Source organism: Vitis riparia, chromosome 2, assembly GCF_004353265.1.
Source record: "Vitis riparia cultivar Riparia Gloire de Montpellier isolate 1030 chromosome 2, EGFV_Vit.rip_1.0, whole genome shotgun sequence".
Classification (NCBI taxonomy): domain Eukaryota; kingdom Viridiplantae; phylum Streptophyta; class Magnoliopsida; order Vitales; family Vitaceae; genus Vitis; species Vitis riparia.
This window is the reverse complement of record NC_048432.1, coordinates 11,723,880-11,749,084: the sequence shown is the minus strand read 5'-3', so window position 1 is coordinate 11,749,084 and position 25,205 is coordinate 11,723,880. Positions and strand designations below refer to the sequence as shown.

The 25,205-nt window shown below is 38.3% G+C and overlaps 1 protein-coding gene across 1 annotated transcript; it reads right to left on the bottom strand.

Moving 5' to 3' along the window:
• Window positions 1–336: 336 nt before the first annotated feature.
• Window positions 337–24,894, bottom strand: LOC117933418 (AP-2 complex subunit mu). The gene is made up of 13 exons (XM_034854778.1): window positions 24,648–24,894; window positions 15,835–16,012; window positions 15,417–15,507; window positions 10,911–11,005; window positions 10,621–10,710; window positions 10,490–10,538; window positions 10,277–10,415; window positions 3,617–3,733; window positions 3,149–3,239; window positions 2,936–3,078; window positions 2,612–2,726; window positions 933–977; window positions 337–856 (listed from the first exon to the last, which is right to left on the bottom strand). The coding sequence occupies exons 1-13, from the start codon at window positions 24,728–24,730 to the stop codon at window positions 776–778; spliced, it is 1,317 nt and encodes a 438-aa protein (XP_034710669.1). The 5' UTR covers window positions 24,731–24,894; the 3' UTR covers window positions 337–775.
• Window positions 24,895–25,205: the final 311 nt, after the last annotated feature.

Genomic DNA, 25,205 nt, shown 5'->3' with positions numbered 1-25,205 from the left:
AAGGTTACAGCAGCACCCAAAAGCTATACAATGATATGACGGGAACAAAGGTATTCTTTCATTCTTTTTTTCCTTTTATGGAAGTGTTTCTCTTCTTTTCACTTTTCTCATCACTTTCCTTTTACTTTTACTTTGCTAAAGACCAAAAGGAAAAGTGCTTGAGTTTCAGGACTGTTAGCAACCCGGATTGGGATTGTGCCTTCCAACATACTAATTCTAATAAGACCCCATTCGCAGTGGCATACTTGGAATGCCCATGATACTAATAATTGAAGATGATTCAAACAGAAAACAGTAAAATGCATTGGGAAAATGGTCAGTAGTTGAATGTTTGAATGGCAGGTTCCAAGACCCCAACTCCAAAGCAATTGGACAATCTTTTATTTGTGACAAATATGAGATCAAACCTTTTTAAAAGGAAAAAAAAAAAAATTGTTGCAGAGTGTAGTAGTAGAAAATATTCAGTGTTTTTGAGATAGGACTACATATAGCCTTTACAACACAAAAACCAAATCACAATATCAGTTTTCCACTCCAAATAATCAAATATATTGACAGAACACTGCTACCATAAATGACAAGTGCCTGGATAATACAAGAAACTAGATTGGAAGCAGCATCTTTTGAGAGGGATGACTGGAAGCTACTTCACCATGTCCACGTGAGCAAAATTATGGCATAAATCCTTACAACCCACCCCAGCTGCTAGTACATGTTTCCATTTCTCCACCCTGATCATGTCTTCTAAGAAGCCTCACACCTGCATTTCACAACTCTAGCACCTAATTTCATATGAACCGGCTTTGGTAATATAGCGCACCCACTCAACGGTATTGTACCCGCTCTTCTCCCAGACCTGTAGAAAGTTGGTAAGGGTGAAGCTGCTTTCAAAAACATTGGCATGGGCATTCTGACTAGTTCAGCATACATACCTTAAGAAACCGAACGCGTAAACCAGATGCTGTAAACATGGGAACCTGCAGGAACAAGGGTTCAGATTGAATCACTATTCTCCCCTGTTAAGAGACTGTATTATCACATGGCATGAGATTGGAAATACATTTTTTTTTATGAGAAACAACAGTATGGTATATTGAAGTAAGTAAAATAAGCACAAAAAAGGATGAAAGATCCTCCAAAAAGTACACAAAAATAAAGCAAGAACCTCCAATTTTAAGAATCTATACAGCTATGAGGTTCTACAACCTATGTCCCATGTGGGAATATACAAAAATAATCTATCCTAGCTAGCCCACTCCCTTGGAATTACACAGCAACATCCAATCAAGTTGGATCGAATTAAGGGGAACACCCTTAAAAGTTGTGTAACAAGATGCCCAAAAGGAGGCTAGTTAAAAAATCATGACCCAAGACCCACTGAAGATCCCGCCTTATCCTCAAAGATCCTAGCATTTCTCTCCAGCCACACTATCCACATCAGAGCAAGACAAACAAGCTTCCACAACACCTTGCCTGTATTGGTGTTTCCCAATCCTCTATATGAAACACTCATTATGTTGCACATATTCCTAGGAGGAACCCAATCCACATGAACCAAGCTGAATAGTCTGTGCCATAGCCCCAAACTCAATGGGGCAATGTAAAAAGATGTGATCTACCATTTTGCCACTCTCCATACACAAAAAACAAACATTAGGACTGAGGGTTTTGTAGGATCTGCTCAATTGTAGCAAGTCATTGGTGTTTATCTTCATGAGTATCTAAACATACATGTTAACGATACTATGAATTTTAGATTTAGTGGTGCTTAGGAGTTAAGAGTAACAACAGGTTGTCATATAATCTTGGTGTCAGTCTATTATCAATAATAGGTTACACTCGATGAAAGTATAGAAACTATTTATCAGCTACATAACGGAAATATGCAGAACAATCAGATAAAAAAATTATGAGATAGAAGGCTGCAAATGCGAAGAAAATAAGAAACAACATAATTAATTAAAAAAAATATACTTGTCCAATTGATAAACCTTCCTTTTTGTTAAAGTGGGGAATGAGAGACCAGATAGGCATCTATAGGTTTGATGCGTAAAAGTGGATTTGCCCAAAAGAAGACAAAACAAGCACTATCATTCGAAGAGAATAATAGTTAAAGAGAACCAAATACAAACTATTGTTTCAGACATGAATCAATATACTTGAGATTCCTCCCAAGTTCGTATTGGGTTTGAACCCACGGAGGCACTATTGCTTTTTATTGTTCCTAGTTCCCAACCCCCCAAATGAAAGGAAATCCCATGATTACAAGAATTTCCTATTTTCATTAGATTGGTTGATATTTTCTGTTTAGATCAATTACTAAAAAAAAAATGGAAGAATAAAAAAATGAGAATAATAAAAAAGCAGCACCCTGCTGCTTAGTACAATTACCAGTAGAATTTTCCTGAAGAAAAGTTTCTTATCCGACCCACAAAGAGCCATCACACAGATGTTAAAATAGAAACATCTGAAAAATGGAACCCAAATTTTTAACTGCTTCTACTTTTATGATTCCTGAATTCTGGCATTAACCTCATCAGAATGCATTATAGTAGTAAAACATTATCATATAAAGCCACTCTGATGTACAGAAAAATATTTTTTTAGGTACCTGGAATTCCATCTGAATCGGTGGCCTGGTCCAAGACTTCTTTTCTGCCATCGTGGAAATCAACTCTACTTCTGCACTCATTGTTGGCTCAGTTTGTCCAGGAAACTTTCTTATCCTACAAAGTTAAAAAGAAAATTACATACATAAATTAGCTATTAACCCCCCCTTCTGAAATGTGACATTTAAAAGAAGATTTCTTTTTGTTTTTTATTTTGGATAAATATGACATTTAAAAGAAGACGGACAATATTGGAGTGTACAAGATAAAGAAGAAATGAAATTAAGGTGATAAACAGTTCATAGATTAACATCTGTTGTACTCACTTCCAGATCAAACAATCAGTAGCAGCATTATACTTTGCTCGACCTGATGTAACTTGGAAACTCGTTTTTGCTGTCTGCTTTGGTACTGGAATCTTAATAACAACTCCAAGAGCAAACATTTTTGCACCAAATACACTCTTGACCTGAAGATTGGGTCAATAAGATAATTGCACAATCTTGAATATCATATCATTTAAAATGTGAATTACAAACCTTGACATTCACTTCCATGCGTGTCCGACCCAGTTCCTTAATTGTTGGCAATACTCGGAATGGAAGATTTACACCCTCGGTGATACGATACCTATGGAAAATATAATCGTAAAGGTGGAGGTATAAAAATTAAACAAGGATCTTCAGTCTGGAACCGTTAACCAGCTACAACACCCCATCTGGTATCTCTTTAAGAATGTTATGACCAAAAATTTATCCAAAATAAGCATCGTCAAGGATCTCATTGTAAAAAGGAAAGTATACCATATTCCTTAGCATTCTAAAATTTGCCTACAGCTGGGATGGTGTATCCAGATGCCAACTTTTACAGTAATGTTCAACACAGAAGGAAAATTATGGAAAACCAATCAAGATGTCATTAATACGTCATCACTACTAATTTACAAGGCAATACATAATAAAAAGAGGTTGAACGCATGAGTAAACAAGAGAAAATTTTGAGCTTACTTCATCAATTCAAATTCACCATCTGGTGGCACAAAACTGACGGTCTTTTCTGAGTTAAACCTCGTCAAATTTACGCACTGGTGGAAAGTAACATCATCAAGCTCAATGGTTTTGCCACTGTAAAAGGTAGCATTATCAGAGACTAAGTTATCAAATCAACCAACATCACAGCCTAAAACAAGCCATTTGAAATAAATATGTGATAAACAAAACTGTAATGCCCAATATACTGCAGTAACAAATGAAATAAAAGCACATTCCATATGTCAGTGAGAAATAATAATTTCAACTAGAAAAGTTATGTTAAAAGAAATATAACCAACAAAAACTTCCCAAAACAAAACAGGAACAACATTAACTATCATAATTAGGAACCTCATACTGAATCCAAACTTCAAAGTGTACTTTCTAGGAATGGAAACATTTAAGGATTGTGAAATATGTCCTTCTATGTATCTAGGAAGGCTTACAAAGAACCAATCTGGATTAGATTAAGAATAGAAGTCAGGCCGAACCACATAAAATTGGTTGCAGATGACGAATGCAGGGAGAAAGTGAGCAATTGGGATATAACGATAATCTTAAAGCTGAGGGTAATGAAACTTAAACTAGAGGAAAAGAAAAGAAAATAGGAAAATTTTAAATAAGACACAATTTACAGAAACAGAGAGGATAATAACCTTGCTTCGAAATACTTCTAGTAGCAAAATATAAACCAACAAATCCTTTGCCCCCTCCCTCTCCTCTCTAGCACCCTAATCTTTTTTAATGAATAAAGCCGGTTCCACAATTGGCAAAGAAGTCCTATTTTAAATATGTTAACATTAGTTAAAGCCTTCCAGAAGTGGATCCTCCAAATTGATAAAATTAAAGTTCCCACACAGTAAACAACATTTTGATACTGTTGAAATTTGGCATTCAAAGTTAGGGTTTTTTAATTTAGGAAAGTATTTTAGGAATAAAGAAGGAGAGATCATTTAGGATGATTCAGTTTCCTAATTTTAGGAGAGAATCAAGCTAGATTGATTTTTCTTATTCAATCAGTTGTGAATATATATGTGTATGGTGTGTACCTAAAGAATCAATAAAGGAATTCAGAAATTCTTCATGGTATCAGAGCCAGTTTTCTGAAACCCTAATCCCTTCTGGCCACCTCGTATTCAGGCCATCATTCATTCCGGCCAAATCTCTCTGGCCATCTCTCAATCCGACCATCTCTCATTCCGGTCATCAGTCCCTGTTCTCAGAGCCAAGGGAGAAAACGCTTTCCAATCGGTAATCGTCGTCAGAAAAACATTCACCGCCGGCGAACTTTTCCGGCGAACTTTTCCGGCGAACTTTTCCGGCGAACTTTTCCGGCGAATTTTTTTTCACACCGCAAGGAGCGTCTGGAGGAGATCTACAACTTTTCCAAAAACACCGGAGCCAGAAAACCATCCACGCGCCGCCCACGCGCGTTTTTCCGGCCGGCGACTGCATCTCACGCGCCGGCGCGTGAGGGCGCGTGAGCCACTTTCCGGCGACGCGCTTCCTACTCCAAGCTCGCCTGACGCCGACCAGCCACCCTACGTACCTGTTTCTGCCATCCAAGCCCTGCACGTGCCTCTTTTGGGGTCTTTTTGCCTCCGCGAGCCCTCCGATCAGCTTTTCCGACGTCCTCCGGCTATTTTTCCTCAACTCCAATCCCTGCACGTGCCTTGGGAAGTGTTCTTCTACCTTTCCGGTCCATGACGAAATACGGAATGGCATCATCACAAGTATCCAGCGTCACGTCACCAGAATTAGGAGGCAGATCTGAAATTCCAAACCTTGGTGGTAGTGATTCCTCTCCTATTCTCATCACAGGACACAAATTAAATGGCCATAACTACTTACAGTGGTCACAATCTGTGTTGCTGTTCATTTGCGGTAAAGGAAAGGATGAGTACCTCACTGGAGAAGCAGTCATGCCAGAAACTACAGAACCGGGTTTCAGGAAGTGGAAGATTGAAAACAGCATGATCATGTCATGGCTTATCAATTCCATGAATAATGACATAGGTGAAAATTTCTTGCTGTTTAGGACTGCAAAGGACATATGGGATGCAGCCAAAGAAACTTACTCAAGTTCTGAAAATATTTCAGAACTTTTTCAGGTTGAATCAGCCCTACATGACTTCCGCCAAGGAGAGCAGACAGTTACTCAGTATTACAACACACTCACAAGGTATTGGCAGCACCTTGACTTATTCGAGACTCACTCATGGAAATGTCCTGATGATGCAGCAACATACAGGAAAATTGTGGAACAAAAGAGACTGTTCAAGTTTTTCCTAGGACTAAACAGGGAATTGGATGATGTTAGAGGCCGAATCATGGGCATTAAACCCCTGCCAAGTCTCAGGGAGGCTTTTTCAGAGGTTAGGCGTGAAGAAAGTAGAAAGAAAGTGATGATGGGATCCAAAGAGCAACCTGCCCCAACATTGGATGCCTCTGCCCTTGCGACTCGGTCATTTAATAGTAGTGGTGGAGATCGTCAGAAACGGGATAGGCCTTGGTGTGATTATTGTAAGAAACCAGGCCATTATAAGGAGACTTGCTGGAAGCTTCATGGCAAACCAGCTGATTGGAAACCAAAGCCACGGTCTGACAGAGATGGCAGAGCACACGTGGCTGCCAACTCTGAGAGCACCTCTGTTCCCGAGCCGAGTCCATTCAACAAAGAGCAGATGGAGATGCTACAGAAACTATTAAGCCAGGTTGGCAGTGGCAGTACTACCGGTGTAGCCTTCACTGCTAATCGAGGAGGAATGAAGTCGTGGATAGTGGACACAGGTGCTTCTGATCACATGACAGGAGATGCTACCATTCTTCAAAATTACAAGCCAAGTAATGGTCATTCATCCGTCCATATTGCTGATGGTTCAAAGTCAAAAATTGCCGGGACAGGTTCTATAAAACTTACTAAAGACTTGTATCTTGACTCTGTTCTCCATGTTCCAAACTTGGATTGTAATCTTTTGTCCATTAGCAAATTGGCCCGTGATCTCCAATGTGTTACTAAATTTTATCCAAACTTGTGTGTTTTTCAGGACTTGAAATCGGGGAAGATGATTGGCAGTGCTGAACTGTGTTCCGGGCTCTACCTCCTCTCATGTGGTCAATTCTCAAACCAAGTTTCTCAAGCAAGTTGCGTACAGTCTCAGAGTATGTTAGAGTCTTTCAATTCTGTGTCAAATTCTAAAGTCAATAAAGATAGTGAGATTATAATGTTACACTATCGCCTTGGTCATCCTAGCTTTGTTTACCTTGCAAAATTGTTTCCCAAATTATTTATCAATAAAAATCCAGCATCTTATCACTGTGAAATTTGTCAGTTTGCAAAGCATACTCGAACAGTCTATCCTCAAATCCCATACAAACCTTCGACTGTTTTCTCTCTAGTACATAGTGATGTGTGGGGTCCCTCCCGGATAAAAAATATTTCTGGCACTCGATGGTTTGTGACATTCGTTGATGATCATACACGGGTAACATGGGTTTTCCTTATGAAAGAAAAGTCAGAGGTCGGGCACATTTTTCAAACCTTCCATCTTATGGTTCAAAATCAATTCAATTCCAAAATTCAAGTCCTCAAGTCAGATAATGCAAAGGAATACTTTACTAGTAGTCTCAGTACTTATCTTCAAAATCACGGCATTATCCACATAAGTTCTTGCGTTGACACCCCACAACAAAATGGGGTGGCTGAACGCAAGAATAGACATCTCTTGGAGGTTGCCCGGTGCCTTATGTTTTCCTCTAATGTTCCAAACTATTTCTGGGGGGAAGCTATTCTCACAGCTACTTATTTGATTAACCGTATGCCATCCAGAGTGCTTACCTTTCAATCCCCACGTCAACTTTTCTTAAAACAATTTCCTCACACCCGTGTAGCCTCTTCTGATTTACCACTCAAAGTATTTGGTTGCACGGCATTCATTCATGTGTATCCTCAAAATCGTAGCAAATTTGCTCCTCGAGCGAATAAGTGCATTTTCCTAGGGTATTCTCCAACCCAAAAAGGGTACAAATGCTATTCTCCAACCAACAAAAGATTTTACACCACCATGGACGTCTCTTTCTTTGAACATGTATTCTTCTATCCCAAATCTCATGTTCAGGGGGAGAGCATGAATGAACATCAAGTTTGGGAGTCTCTTCTTGAGGGTGTACCTTCTTTTCACTCAGAGTCACCAAATCCTTTTCAATTCGCGCCCACTGAGTTGTCCACACCCATACCGTCATCAGTCCAGCCATCTCCTATGACCATCCAGTCTCCCATGCCTATTCAACCTATAGCCCCACAACTTGCTAATGAGAACTTACAAGTTTACATCAGGAGGAGGAAAAGACAGGAATTAGAGCACGGATCACAGTCAACATGTGGTCAATATATTGACTCCAATTCAAGTCTTCCTGAAGAGAACATAGGTGAGGATAGGGCTGGAGAGGTGTTAATTCCCAGCATTGATGATTCTACTCTGCCGATTGCATTGAGGAAGGGTGTTAGGAGATGTACAGATCACCCAATTGGGAATTATGTTACATATGAAGGGCTATCACCATCTTACAGAGCATTTGCTACTTCTCTTGATGATACTCAGGTTCCCAACACAATACAAGAGGCATTAAAAATTTCAGAATGGAAGAAGGCAGTACAAGATGAGATTGATGCACTTGAGAAGAATGGGACGTGGACTATCACAGATTTGCCGGTTGGGAAGAGGCCCGTGGGGTGCAAGTGGATTTTCACCATAAAATACAAAGCAGATGGATCAGTCGAGAGATTCAAGGCTCGTTTGGTAGCTAGAGGGTTTACGCAATCCTATGGGATAGACTATCAGGAGACTTTTGCTCCTGTTGCAAAACTGAACACTATCAGGATTCTTCTCTCATTGGCTGTCAATCAAGATTGGTGCTTGCAACAACTGGACATAAAAAATGCGTTTCTAAATGGTGACCTAGAAGAGGAAGTCTACATGGAAATACCACCTGGTTTCGAAGGAAGTATGGCAAAGAATCAGGTTTGCAAACTCCAAAAATCCTTGTACGGCCTTAAACAATCTCCCCGAGCCTGGTTTGATAGATTCACAAAAGCAGTCCTGAAGCTGGGCTACAAACAAGGTCAGGCTGATCATACTCTATTTGTCAAGAAGTCTCATGCCGGGAAAATGGCCATATTGATAGTCTATGTTGATGATATTATTCTATCTGGGAATGATATGGAGGAATTACAGAATTTGAAGAAGTATTTGTCAGAGGAGTTTGAAGTTAAAGACCTTGGAAATTTGAAATATTTCCTTGGTATGGAAGTGGCTAGATCAAGGAAGGGAATTGTAGTCTCTCAAAGAAAATACATACTCGATCTTCTTAAGGAGACCGGTATGCTTGGATGCAAACCAATTGATACTCCTATGGATAGTCAGAAGAAACTTGGTATCGAGAAAGAAAGTACACCGGTAGATAGGGGGAGATATCAGCGGCTCGTCGGGCGCTTGATTTATCTCTCACACACTCGGCCAGATATTGGCTTTGCAGTGAGTGCTGTAAGTCAATTCATGCACAGCCCCACTGAGGAACACATGGAAGCAGTCTACAGGATTCTTAGATATTTAAAAATGACACCAGGGAAAGGTCTATTCTTCAGAAAGACAGAGAACCGTGACACTGAAGTATACTCAGATGCGGATTGGGCAGGAAACATCATTGACAGGCGGTCCACTTCTGGATATTGTTCTTTTGTTTGGGGAAATCTTGTTACCTGGAGGAGTAAGAAGCAATCCGTTGTAGCCAGAAGTAGTGCAGAAGCTGAGTACAGAGCTCTTGCACAGGGAATCTGTGAAGGGATTTGGATAAAAAGGGTTCTTAGTGAACTGGGGCAAACGAGTTCATCTCCAATTCTGATGATGTGTGATAATCAGGCAGCTATAAGCATAGCAAAGAACCCCGTGCATCATGACAGGACCAAGCACGTTGAGATTGACAGACACTTCATCACAGAGAAGGTGACTAGTGAGACGGTTAGATTGAACTATGTTCCTACCAAGCACCAAACCGCAGACATCCTCACCAAAGCTTTACCTAGGCCTAACTTTGAAGACTTAACTTGCAAGCTGGGATTATATGATATATATTCTCCAGCTTGAGGGGGAGTGTTGAAATTTGGCATTCAAAGTTAGGGTTTTTTAATTTAGGAAAGTATTTTAGGAATAAAGAAGGAGAGATCATTTAGGATGATTCAGTTTCCTAATTTTAGGAGAGAATCAAGCTAGATTGATTTTTCTTATTCAATCAGTTGTGAATATATATGTGTATGGTGTGTACCTAAAGAATCAATAAAGGAATTCAGAAATTCTTCAGATACAACTAATTTCTGGCATACAGGTTTGATAAAGCATTTCTTCAAGCCAAATTCTAGTGTGCATGTTGAGGAGGGGAAAAAGAAGGAAAAAAGACACTAGAAACACAAGCTCATATAAAATTTCATATTATTATGTCAAGAGCAAACTTATGCAAGCAGAACCATTAAAGAGAAATCAAATTTCCGAAGGAGACACAAATATTGAGCTAACAACTGGCAAAAGAAAAAAATAAATAAAGAACCATGAAGAATAAGATAGGTGTGCCTCAAAAAGTTACCTTTTAGCAGGACGGGATTTAAGTTGGGACTCTTTCTCAAGGCCAATTTTATCATTTAAACCCAACTTCAAATCAGGCATTCCAGAGAGGAAGCATTTCATTAGAATTTTTCCAGTTACATCACAGCGTAGAACGCTACCTACAATCACCAAATTTTACTAAGTAAGCAAACAGAAATGCATTGCACAAAATATTTCCAAGAATAGCATTCACCTTTGGAAGACATTAGAAGATTAACACTTTCCACAATATCCAGAAACACCTGTAATGAACAGATGTCAAAAATCCATCAGAATGACCAAAATCACCATGGAAAATTGCAGAAAAAGAAAAGGATAAATCACCTCATTCTTTTTATAAACAAGGCCCTCTCTCCTCCAACCAACAGCACCTGTAACTTGTAAAGTTGCATTGGGGACTGGTTTATCTGAAGGCTATTTATATTTTGGCACATCAAAGAAAAATAGTATTAAGGAATCTTCAATAAAAAATTCACTTTAATATAAAGGAATCTTCATTTTAATAATGTATACTTAAAATATAAACCATTAAGTACAACTTAGAAATCCACGGTAATGCCTCATCTGCTCAAATTACTAGATTCCAAAATATATAGCTAAAATAAACATCTAACCTTGGATGAGAATGGAGACCGAACTCCTTCTTGGGTGATGTAGAGCTTCAAAATTTCTGGAGAAAGATTTTGTGGATAACCAAAGTCCATGATTTCTGCAAGTTCAGAGTATCAAACACTCATCCATTTACATAATGATTTCAATGCTGCATGAATATAGTGCACCCTTTCATTTGTTACATGGTGATTAATACAGAAAGTTCTCCATGAAGTTGAATACACACATATTTATAGATAGATTAGATTAGATTAGATTAGACAGAACATAAAAAGACAAACAACAAGCAGATGGTCCAAAAATGCAGACAATTTATCCCAGAAAATTAAAAAGTCTAGACTCTAGAACAAACAATCTGTATGTGGCACCAAGCGCAAATAAGTGTAACCAATGAATGTAAAGAACACAATACAAAAAGGAAGATCTAACCAAAAAACCTAGAGATATAATAACAACTACTCAACTCTCCCCCAGTCTTTATGCAACTTCCACTCTCTCTCTCTCTCTCTCTCTCTCTGTGTTCCATTAGTAAAAAAAATAAAAAAATAAAAAACTACAGCATGGACCTTAAATACTAACCAGCTAGAGTAGGATTCCCTTGGAGAATTAAATAAAACACTACATTAGCAACATCTCAACAAATAAATGAAGGGTAAATCGATCACAGATTCACAACTCAGGAAATGATAAATCCAACAATTTTAATTAGAAAATCTCAGCCTAGACTTGAACCTAGAAAGTGGCACATCCTACAAGTCTACATTAGATTTTACCAGCTTGATGGTGTCCTATCTAGTGTGCCATATGGGTCAATTAACAATCTCCATGTGCCACCACATGACAAGTGAGTCCTAAGAAGTATGGAAAGATATTTGAGGGACACATCCATGCCAAACAAACATCCTGGAGCCCACTAGAATGCCACCATGTTTCTTTTCATATCTCCATGGCTTCTCCTTCCTATGCCAAGGGATAGAGGCACCCTAGTATAGACATTCAACCCTTGGGCGAGATGCAGATGCTCACCTGGCATGAATGCCAAGAAAAACATCCAATCACTTTACTCCTTCAGGATGAAAAGGCTAGCTCAATGCCCAGGCACAGCTTTCTCCTTAAGATCAAAACAGAGAAGTCACTAGCCTGGCTGCCCCTACCCTTTGTTGAGGGCCTGATTCAATAAGGGGAGCTTATACATCACTAGCTGATCTTCAAATCAAAGGACCTAGATCCATCCCCATGCACAATTCTTTAAGATGCCCTCTAAGCACAGAACCCTGAAACTGATACTTCCATCCAACTCAGAGATGGGGGAATCTGACACAAACTCAATGCACCTTATGGTGGGCCTGATCTTCCCACCACCAAGAACTTAGAGATAAGTTGAGTCTTAATTTGCAGCTAGAACAAGTAGTTCACCAATGCAGGAATGGATCACATGCTGAAACTGTTTCAGCCAGTTTGGGGAAAAAAAAGCATGGATGCCCATGTACAGGGTAGACATGTAAGAACCAGCAGACTTATTATCTTATCAGTGATAATTATCCACGGGACACTCTAACTCCTCATAAGAGAAATTCCTATGAAAAATAAAGTTACTTGATAGGAATATTGTTCTAGAACACCATTGTTTATGATTCCCAACAAATCTCACTCTTCCTTGTTGCAAGATTCTCCTTGAGTTTAGTACCACATTCTTTAAACCCTCTCTCTCCTCTTTGTTAGACTCTGACATCTTACCATCAAAGTGATCGACCTCCTCTCTTACTAAGAACCAACAACAAGCATAACTTACTATCTCCTAGCATACAGCTACCAAGTAGTATCCTATGGATTATGGCATTGATACAGACAATCAATGTTGACACAATGGACATTCAGAGAGCCACATTGGTGAGGTTGTTAGCACCTTCGAGGAAGAGCCCTTTCTCTAGTGATTTAAAGATGAAGGTGGAAGCAGATTTGGATACAGACTTGCCATGGGTTACTAAAGGGAGTAAAGCTACTAGCAGTATGGTCTCCAGTGAGTGATTAAATTAAACCTTTGAAGGATGCACTCTAGGCAACCTAGGTCATCTAGGAAATGGAGGTACCATTAGCATAGTCGTTAAAAACTTATGATATACGATACGGTCCAAGGATACGATACATTTTTTATGAGAATCTATATGTATCACAATTTGTATCGTATCTTAATCATATCTTAAGATACATATACAATCCACAATGTTGTACTTTGGGGCACCTTGGTGTTTTTTGTTTATGACATTCCCTTGCATTACTCATCAAATATATATCTATCTATCTATCTATCTATCTATATATATATATATATATAGACACACACACACATTTCATAATACAATACAAGATACAACAATACAAGAATACATACACATTTAACTTTTTTCATAATTTGTAAGAAAATCAAATTCAAAAATTTTCTTTCTTAAAAGAATTATTGCATCAATTATTTAAAATATACAATAAGGCTATAAATTAATTATAAAAGGGATGGAGAGGTAAAATAATTATATATGAAAAGCTACATTCATGTTATTAAAGGTCATGTTGGAAGTTAAGTAAATTTATTCTTACAATGAATATTGGAGAAGTTCCATTTGAATGATTTGAATTTTGACATTGAAAATGATAGTTATTGGTGACTAAAAACTTTTTTTTAAATATTAGTTTTTCAAGTATAAAAAGTTGGAAGCTTGGCGAAGATATATAAAGACATATAAATCAACAAAACTTATAAGAACATATGTGTAATAAATTTAGAGCTAAAAATTATATCTAAAAAATTTAAAAAGTTATTTTTGTGAATTTTGTGATGATATATAAAACTCATAACTTGTTAGATTAAACTTTTCAAAAATCTAGTATTCAATGTTTTCATATGGTATGCTATGGTTTAAAATCCTTAAATCCTACTATCTTTCATGAGACTAGTTATCGGTCATTTTATATTTCATGCTTCCAATATTTATGTACATGTATGCGTATTTTTTGTATTTAATTTTCCACTATATAAAAACTTACTATTTTTTATATGATACAATACACGACACAAAAAATAAAGAAATGATACATAATATTTTTATGAGTTAACAACTACAATCATTAGGCACATTAGGGATCACAATGGTACATGTTGAGAGCCTTCTCAAAACCTATAGAAGAAGACTTGGCCATTGCAGCAGAGCTTTGAGTCTATCAATTTATGGGTGGAAGGGGGTTTTGCTATTATGATTTCATGTGTCCAACTCCAAGAGGGGTCTTTGGAAGTATGACAGATGGCTTCACTTACGTTGATCTTTTTCTTGGCTTCCACATTCAGGTATGCAAATCAATTAGTAAAACAAGGAGCTAAGCAAAGGATTTCTTTGGCAAGGGATATCTCTTTGAGTTGTGCATGGTTTCTCTATCTTGTACATGCTCTTGTTTTATCCTTGACTTGTATGGTCATATTACTACTCTACTTAGTTGGTTCTCCCTTCATTTTTTCATCATCCTTTGTTTTTTCAGAAGGATCCCTCATCCTTTGCTTGTACTTAAAAAATTATACCAAGGAACTGCATATGCTAATTGGAAGAGGAGGATCTTGCAAGTACATAGATATAGGAGATTCTTTCTTGTGGAGATCTGTGTTGATAACCCAACAAGTGAACATGTTGCCACCGGAGGGAGCCAACTCCTTTGTCTCTTCTATGGGGGGTACAATTCCTAATCACCCTTGATTGAGAAGGCCTTTTGTACATGTAGTTTGTGCCTTGTTTTATTTCTCTATTTTATATTTTGTTAAGGTTCTCCCATCCTTCTATGTAAATTCTCATATGCTTGCTCTTTGTTTAAGAATATCTTCCAAATTCTACCGAAGAAAATGTTAACAATCTTAACCATTATGCAAAGTAGTTTCCTTAGTTTCAAATTTTTCGATAATTTTAAACTGAACCACAAACATCCTCCATATATAAACCTAATCACATTGGGCAAGTATTTGTAACATAATAAAATAAGTATGAGTAAATTGGTTAGAATAGCACCCAACCCAACATTAGGCTGAGTTAGCATTTCTCAACCCAAACCCAATCCAAGTTTCAAAAGCTTTAGCCTGATGAAGTTAGATTGACTCATTCCATGCCATTTCCTTCCTAGCTAGCCAAGATCTCCTTGCTTTTCTTTTTGTTTTTCAATTAGCTATGATGCAGTGTGGTTGTTCAACTTCTCCCATGCCTTTGTTATTTTAATATTGTTTTTCCCTTTTATATGTACTCCCATTCAAATGCTCTATGTTCTTTACTTATAGGTAATACTCCTATGTTCTATCAAATTTGTTATTCTACTTAGTCAATGAAGTATAGTTAGGGTTGCTGTGGATCTAGCCTAACAAACAAGCATATCTTCCCCTGGTCATGCCAGGTAAAGGTGCAAAGCTATAGAAAAATGAAAGAGTTACCAACTGCGACCTAAAACCATTAATACAAAATATCCTCCAAATTGCGTACCATCCAATAGCTCATAAATCAGAACAAAGTTGTTACGAATAGCATCTTCATCAAAAGCCCCACCAAAATAAGATTTGAACAGCGCAACAGCCTGTGTACAAGATAAATAGTAAAGGTATCAACTATTGCAAAAGACAGAATATCCCTTTTTACAATTAATGACTATTTAAGAGGAACACCCAAGGGACAGGAGAACAGAAAACAAAAGCCAAGAAGCCCTGGCTAGTGACTACAGTCACGAGCCAACAATAGCCTGTCAATTAAATCCAAGAAATAAACAAGTTCACCATCCCTAAAAAATTCTTAGGCCACAGAACAACCAATTCAAAGACTAACCTTGTTGACTGAAGCTTATTGCTCATTTATATGGACATAGTCAAATTCGATAAGATGCAAAAAACAAGGAGATGACAACTACCTCAACAACAAACTTGAATGCACAAGCTACATTGGCATTGCTGCTGACCACAATCACAATGTACACATTGCTGATTCTCATATAAAAGAAAGAGCAACCTCCAATCTGCCGCACAGGACATGTGCCAAGTTCTTTTGTTTGCATTATATGCATCCGAAAGGCATCCACCATGTTTCCCCTGAAAATTTTTTTATAGAAGATATTGAGCATAAAAGGTATACATTATAAATCATAAAATAGCTATTTATTAAAGTGCAGCTTACAACAGAATGACAAACATTAATTTGGACGGAGGGGAAAAACAGATGTTCTACATGGCAGAGTTAACAAACTGACAAGAAAAAATGCCAAGGAATCAAGATACTTACTAATGCATTAAATAAACACAAAGAAAACTTAGGGCCTGTTAGGGAACTAGCTTTTAGAACAATTTTCTATTCTCCAGAACAAAAAATTACAGAAAACACATTTAGCAACCAAAAACTGTTTTCTGTTTTATGTTCTTAAGAATAGAAAATAGGGTGCTTTTAGAGAACATCTTTTAGCTGTTTTCTATTGTTTTCACTTATTTTCTACGGGTTGTTTTAACAAATAATTATACAAATATATAAAATAATTAAAAAAAAAACACTAGATATAAAAATTATTTTTAAAACATATTTAAATTTTTTTTTTTTTTTGATAGATAATCACAAATATATTAAAGGGCAAAGGCCACAAAGCATACAAGGAGTATACAAATCAGCCTAAAACAAGAACACAAAAAACAAGCACCCTCACCCACCCTTAAGTGGCCGCTAGCCACTCCAAAAAGCCTAAGAGTGAAGAGGACTCCTCTCCAATATATGCCCTAGCCCAACTCCACAAGGTACATACAAAAGAATTTTTTAGTTTCTGTATATCTAAAACACCCCCCCTAAAAGCTAATCTATTCCTCTCCTTCCATACCGTCCAAAAAATACACAACGGGATGAAATTCCAAATCTTTTTCCTTTTTTTCCCCACAAAAGAGCCCCTCCAACTAAATAACGCCTCTTTAACTAACTCTGGGAACACCTACTGAACCCCAACAAGGGCAAGGACGACCTCCCATAGGGCCCTTACCACTATACAATGTAAAAGAATGTGATTTACATTTTCCTCTTCACAACCACACAAAAAACAGCGGTTAGGGAGCTGTCATCCCCGTTTTTTAAGCCTATCCAAGGTGAGAATCTTCCCCCACGCGGCTTCCCAAGCAAAAAAGGCCGCTTTGGTTGGGACCTTGTCCACCCAAACGCATTTAGTCGGAAAGGCGCATGCATTGGTAACAGCCAGCACATTGTAGGCATCCTTAACCCCATATTTGCCATGACCCCTACCTTTCCATAGCATTGCGTCCTCCTCTGAAGATATCCTGAAGTCCCTGAGCATATTAAGCAATCCTCTAATCAAGTCCAGCTCCCAATCATTAAAATCTCTATGAAATCTAAGATTCCAACCTCCTTGACCAATGCTTGGGTCCCACATCTCATTAACCGTTGCATTCATGTGAACCGCCAACTCAAAAAGCTGGGGGAAAGTTTGGGACAGCGTCGCGTTGCCATACCACTGGTCAGTCCAGAATTTAACTCTAGTCCCCTTCCCCACCTTAAACTTTATGTTATCCCAGCACCACTTTGCCTCCTTCATAATCACCTTCCAAACCCCCACTCCATAAGTCCCACGGGCTTCTTTAGTTCTCCACCCAAATTCTTCCTGACCATATTTCACCCCAATCACCATCTTCCAGAGATTATCCTTTTCAACGACAAATCTCCATAACCATTTACCCAACAACGCTTTGTTCAAGGGATCAATCTTCCGAATGCCAAGGCCACCCTTCTCCTTTTGAGTGCACACCACCTCCCAATTAATTAAGTGGACTTTCCTCTCCAAGCTTCCCCTCCCCAAAGAAAGTCTCTTTGTAATTTTTCGAGTCTATTTGCAACACTCTTAGGCATTCGAAAGAGGGACATATTGTAAATAGGCAAGCTGGCCAAAGTGCTCTTGATTAAGGTGATACGCCCACCCTTCGATATATATTGTCTTTTCCACTGGGCTAATCTTCTGCTCATTCTCTCTTCCACCCCATCCCATATAGAGATAGCTTTGTGATAGGCTCCAAGGGGCAGCCCCAAGTAAACAGTGGGCAGAAACCCCACTTTGCACCCAAGCTCCACAGCCATTTCCTCAATTTCTTCCACCTCACCAACCGGAATTAAGACGCTCTTATCTAGATTAATTCTGAGACCAAAAGACGCCTCAAACCAAGCCAAAATCCAGCTTAGAGCGGATAGTTGCTCTTTCCTAGCTTCACAAAAGATGATTGTATCATCAGCAAAAAGAAGATGTGAAACTATCATCTCCACTTCCCCTCTCCCCCAAATTCTGCAGCTTAACAAGAAGCCCCCATCAACCGCCCTTCTTATCAGATTGCTTAGCACTTCCATGCCCAACACAAAGAGATATGGAGAGAGAGGATCTCCTTGCCTTAGCCCCTTGGAATTCGAGAAGAAGCCAGCCGGCACCCCATTGATCATGACTGAAAATTTGGCGGTTGAGATGCACCACCAAATCCACTCCATCCACCGCGACCCAAAGCCCATTTTAAACAGAACTTTCATGAGGAAATTCCAGTTGATGCTGTCATAGGCTTTTTCAATGTCCAATTTGCAAATCAGCCCTTTCTCGTTCCTTTTGTGCCAGAAATCAATCACCTCATTGGCAATAAGTGACGCATCCAAAATCTGTTTGCCCCTCACAAAGGCATTTTAATCCCCATAAACCACCTTGTCTAACACCTTCTTCAGCCTATTCGGCAACACTTAGCCAAAAGCTTGTACAAACTCCCTAACAAACTGATTGGCCGGAAATCTCCCAAGTCTTCAGCCCCTCCTCTTTTAGGGATAAGGACTAAGAAAGTGGAATTGAGGCTTTTGGCAAAAGATCTCGTCATAAAATTCTTTAAACAGGTCCACAATCTCCTCCTTCACAAGCTCCCAGCTTGATTGCCAAAAAGCAACTGTGAAGCCATTTGGGCCTAGAGCTTTATCACCATTCATATCCATTAGGACAACGTAAATTTCCTCTTCAGTAAACGGCATCTCCAAGACTTCAGCTTCACTGGAATTGAGGCGATTAAGGTGCAGCCCCTCAATATCTGCTCTCCAGCCTGGCTCTTCTGAGAGCAAATGCTGAAAAGAATTCACTATCCCCTCCCTCACCTCCTGGTTCTCAGTCATCCATACTCCATTAATTTTAATTTTATCCAGAGAATTATTCCTTCGGTGAGCATTTGTCATCCTATGGAAAAAGCCAGTGTTCCTATCCCCTTCCTTAAGCCACAACTCCCTTGACAATTGTCTCCAGTGGGTCTCTTCCATTAAGACCCATTTTTTAAAGGAGTCCTTGGGACTCTTTTTTCAGCTCAATTTCTCCTTCAGACAGGCTCCTCTCACTTTCCACCCCGTCCTAGAACTCCACTTGTTGAAGAGCTGAGTTCTTATTGGCTTCCAGCCTACCAAACACCTTCCTGTTCCACACTTTGATTTTTTGCTTCAACTCCTTTAGTTTAGTGGCTAACCTGACACTGGCCCTCCCTCTCACCTCAAATCCCTGCCACCAACCCCAAAGAAGGTCCGTAAAACCATCAGTTTTAAGCCACATATTTTCAAACCTAAACGGAGAAAGACCCCTCCTTAACCCACCCCCCATCAACAAGATAGGAAAATGATCTGAGGTAGGTCTGGGCAGCATGCTTTGCACGACCTCATTGAAATGATCAAGCCAATTCTGGGTCACCAGGAACCTATCCAATCTGGCCCAAGCCTGATTATTCCTCCCCCCACTCCATGTAAGCACACCCCCTTGCAATGGAAGGTCAATGAGCTCTAACTCATCAACAACCTGGGCAAACCTTCTCATTGCACTCGTTAGCCTTCCCTGATTACTTCTTTCCCTCTGGGAAAGGATGACATTGAAGTCACCCCCTAGACACCAAGGATCATCCCAAATGCCTCTAATTGCTCCTATCTCCTCCCACATCCACTCCATTTCCTCTCTAGAGAAAGGCCCATACACACCAGTAAACATCCAAACTAGCCCATCTTCCACGTTCCTCCGCCTACAAGAGATTGAGAAATTTCCCACTTCCATTTCAATCACTTCCAGGGTCCTCTTATCCCAGCAGATCAATAAACCTCCCGCAGAACCATGGGCATCCAAGGTACCCCAATCAAGAAATCTACCAATGCCCAAGCTTCTCACCAGCCCCTCTGTCATTGCCTGAATTTTGGTCTCCTGGAGACAGAACAAATCCACCCTTTGACTCTTGATCATGGCCTTAATCACCTTTCTTTTTGAACTGTCGTTAGCTCCCCAAACATTCCAACTCAAGAGTCTTAACTTCATTTAACCACCATGATCTGACACCCTCTTACTTGCATTCCACACTTCTGTTTCTTCTCCCTCCCCCTCGTAGTTAATTAAGCATTCTAGTCTTTTCAATTCCCTTTTGAACTTAGATTTTTCTAGAAGGTTTTTGTTGTGGACTCTTTCCCTTCTCTTTCGGATTTTAACCAAAAAATCCAAAATTTCTTTCTCCAGACCTTCTGTCAAAAACCCCAAAAACTTGCTGAATTTGGCCAAATCACTCTCCTCCCAACTATCCTCCTCCCATCCCTTTCCTTCTCGTGGCAAAGATTGAACTAAACACAACTCATGTCCACAGTTGTCCTTGCAGCCATTAATAACCTCCGTCAATTCCCAGCGGCTGACCTTCTCCTCTTCTAGGGGTCCCGGGGTGAGAAGCATGCGAAAAGGGATTTCCCTCTGGTAAGTCACCCTGACATCCCCAGAAAGGTCGCAATACCCCCCCAATGGAGTCCGACCAAAAAAGAAAGAAGGAGAAGGTGAGGACCCAGACAACATATTTAAAAATAGGTTCAAAATATTTTAGGTTTTCAAACAGACTTTCATTCTACAAAAATTAGAGAATAATTTTCAAAAACTATTTTTCAAAATTATTTTTTAAAGCAACTACCAAACAAACCCTTAACATCCAAAAGGCCATCTTTGTGTCTGAAGAATTTTAATTGAGAATTCAAACTCTTCAAGTTGAATTTCCAAGAAGTGAGATTCATGATGTTTTAATATACATCAAATTTAGAAAACGCACATCACTTTTGGTTGATTATTTTTAGTTTAAACAAAAAAGAAACTCATTTTACCAAAACAATCTTGTTTTAGTAAGTTCACATTTTTCTAAGCCAAACAAACTGCATAAGTCACCACAGTACTCATGTTTGCAAAAATGCCGCCAACATAGACCGGTCATTTTTGGTTAAGCTACACAAGAAAATTTTGAAAATCATCTAAATATAGAAGTTTATATAAAATTAGCAGTTCATGCTAAGTCGAGAATTTTGAGATAAAGGAATTAGCAACTCTTTCCTGCAATGTTTAAAGTTAGAACTCATATGTTTCAGAGGAATTGGACTCCCCATGGGAATTGCAAAATCCCAAAATCTTGTTGAAAAACAATTGAACTTCTAAAAATTCCTTGGAATTCACAATTCCAAGCTTAAATCTAAGGTAACAAATGGGCACTAAAGAAAATAGAGGCATATATTCTACCAAGCTTAAAAATCATGGACAAAAATAGCTTCCACTCCTCAATCCCTTATAGAAGTCTTCAAGAAGCAACCAAATTTCAAGATAACATTTCAGTTGACCTTTTTCCAATCCAAGACTCCACAATTTTTTTTACTGAAGTTCAAGTTCTCAAAATTTTAAGACAGAATCATAAACTTGAATACGAGCAATGAATGGTAAAACTAAAACCACGTTTAAAAGGCTTAAAAAAGAAACCCTGGTACATGAAGGTTTTTTTACACCGAGTACACTCAGACAGTGGTTTTCAGTTTTCAGAAGTCAATTTTGCTAGTAATTTGGAATTTGTTCTATTTCATTTGATAGAGGAAAATAACAATGATAGACTGCATTAAGTGATCACTCAAAATGTATGTGCACAATCTTCGTCAAATTCTAAGAATTTTCTCATCATTGATCATGATCCACATCAAGGAATGCAATGATTATTATACCATTGCAATTCAAAGATCCCTGTCGATATAAATTGCTTCTAAACTCCTATCACTAACCCTAAGATCATTGGACTTGGATTTGGAAGCCGACTCATGAGTTTTTAGTTTTTCCAAATGCTAACCCAAGTAGTAATAGCCATTGTTTAAAGGCTATTGAGGCTCACCTCAAGGCGAAGCGAGGCTCTGTCAATTAGCCTTGAGGCTTAAGCCTCGCCCTATTGAGGCTTACAATTTTGAGGCTATAGCCTCAAGACTATTGAGGCCTAATTTTTTTGATAGATAAACATAGAAAATTTATTAAAAGAAGGGAGCAAGAAGGCAACCTGAAGTATACAGGGAGTATACATGAGAAGCCCCTCAACAAAAAACACAAGGAAGCAAACACTCACCAACCCTCAATTAGAACCCAACCAATCAACAAAGTTAATTAAGGAACGGGGTTCTCCATCTAAACAAGACTTAGACCAAGAGAAAAGATTACAAACGAAGGAGTTTTTCAATCTTTGGATCGACAAAGCCTCATTATAAAAAACTATCATATTTCTTTCTTTCCAAACGTCCAAAATAAACAAAGGAGAGCTGCCCGCCAAGTCTTTCCACGCTTCTTGTCCACAAAGGAAGTGGACCAACCAAGGAGAGTGTCTCTAACCGTAAGCGGAAGGACCCAATTAACCCCAAACAACGAAAACACAAGATTCCACAACACCCTCGCCTTGGGGCAATGAATAAGGATGTGGTTTATTGTCTCCTCATCATCACAACACAAGAAGCACCTGTTTGCTAAAATCCAGCCCCTCCTTTTGAGTTGATCTTGGGTTAGCACCTTCCCCCAAGAAGCTTCCCAAGCAAAAAAACCCACCTTTGTAGGAACGCAAGGGCTCCAAATGATTCTCCAATGAAACGGAACTGCACCACTAGAATCAAGACTATTGAGGCCTAATCCTCAAATAGTCAAAGGGTTTTTATCCTTTGTGGGCTTTTGATATATATTCTATAAGAGGCTTAAGCCTCAATATTCATTGAGTTTTAATGGGTTCCATTATCAACTATGCTTTTGTGGGATATTTAATGAGTTTTAATGGGTTTCATTATTATCATCTATGCTTTTGTGGGCTTTTGATATAGACTTCATGAGGTCAATATTGGGTCCCAACTTGGTTAAACTTTTTATGAAATAAGAGCTTAGTTGACTTCCAATTAACCTCTTAAATGGAAGGAAAACAGAGATATTAAGAAGAAAGAATAAGGGAATTGTCGATTGTCCCAAAGGTTGATCTCATATATAATTATTCTCTTACTACTAATAGCTAAGAAAAATACCACTACAATTGGTGGACCAAGGAGAAGAATGGATGGATATTAACACTTATATGAGGATAATATAGAAATTAGATATAATTATATTCCTTGGAGGATCCTATTAGTGATGGTGATAGTGATGTTGAAAATTATTAGGTGAAGCCATGAGAGAGCTAAATATTAGAAGAGAAAAAAAAAACACTAAATTACAAACTATTAACAATGATAAACAATTAATTTTATAGCTATGAAGTTTATGCCTTTTTTATCATCCCATTTTCTTATGACTTAATAAGTACTTTTCTGATTTTTTTGATAATTTTTTATCATTTATTTGCTTGAGTTAAGGCTTATGCCTCACCTCAAGACCACCTTTAGCCTTTTAAAAGGTTGGTAACAGCCCCCATGCATAAACCAGAGCCTACACCAATTTCTACTCATTTAAATCCATCATGGGAATGTTATAGAACCATCAAAACAACTGAGCAACAAGTTAAATTTTTGAGTGACACTGGATAATACTTTCCATTTTGTTTCACTTAATATCAGCAACACTTAGAAAAACAATAAATATGAAGTTTATTTTTGAAACAAGTGTTTCTAAGAATACTCATTTGTTTAAATCAGTATTAGTATTTAAGTCTTTCATTTATAGGATTAAAAATCTGAAAAACTAATTTCAATAAATTTTTAATCATTGGCCCCATTTTTATACAACTGGCCAACTACATTTCACCATTGGATGCATTTCTGCATGATTTGCAGTTCCATCCATCAGGACCCTTTCGCCCGAATTTTCCGATTATTATCTTCTTTAATCTTTGCACAAAACCATCCTTCCTTCTCCCCTTTTAATTGTATATACTGATACCTATATTACATATTAAGAAAACCCTTTCCAACACATTAAAATTATAATGCTTGAAAGGAGCTTTCTTTCTCAAACATGACATGCAAGGTGATACAAATCATCCGTATAATAAACCAACACTTTGTCATAACGTATACATAAAAACACACCATTTCTATACAAAAATGATAAGAATATGAAAGTTCTAGGTCAAGCCATACCCAGAAACCCAAATTTTGTCAGATGGCACAGATCACCATATGATACACCAACATTTTTGTTATATATGGATATTTTTATCTCAAAATTGTCGAACTACGAAATTTCTAGCTCCAATCACCGCATACCCAGGAACACAAATGCATAAAAACAGACACCTATTATTGAGATTATACAAATCAACCATAAAACAAACCAACATTTCTGTTATACATACAAGTACCCTGTGCTCCAAACCCCTATCTCAACAAATTGAAACCACCAATTTCCACCAATCAAGACACACAAAGACATAGAGATAGAAATAGAGATGAATGTACCCGACATCGTCGCGATAGAGGCGATTGATGAGGACGTCGCCCCGGAGATTCAAGAAGTAGATAGCGGAAGCAGCCACCGGCATCTCCGATCCAGTGGATCCGATGCCAAACAGATCAAGGAATGGGGTTCAGATCTGCGGTGGTTGAGGCCTTGTTTCAACGACGTCGTTTCGATTGGGTTGGATCACAAGCTCTGGAGATGACGAGCTCAACTCTCCCAAACGAGAGTTGCACTCAGCGCAATTGATCTTGTGTTCTAAACGCGGTGTGGGCGCTTCGGATTAAAAATTCTACATATTATTATTATTATTATTATAAATATAATTTGAGGCCTAAAAAAAAATCATAATTAACATCAAGCACAAAAATGTAAAGATTAATTTATATTAATCTTAATTAAAATTAATTACTAAATCATTTTCAAATTAGTCAATAAAGTTTTTTAATTGCCTAAATTTAATAGATTCAAAACTTCAAACCGGGCCTATTTGAGAATGATTGGACATGTGAGAAATGCTTTTATGAAAAAAAAAAAAAAATGATTAAAAAAAAACACAC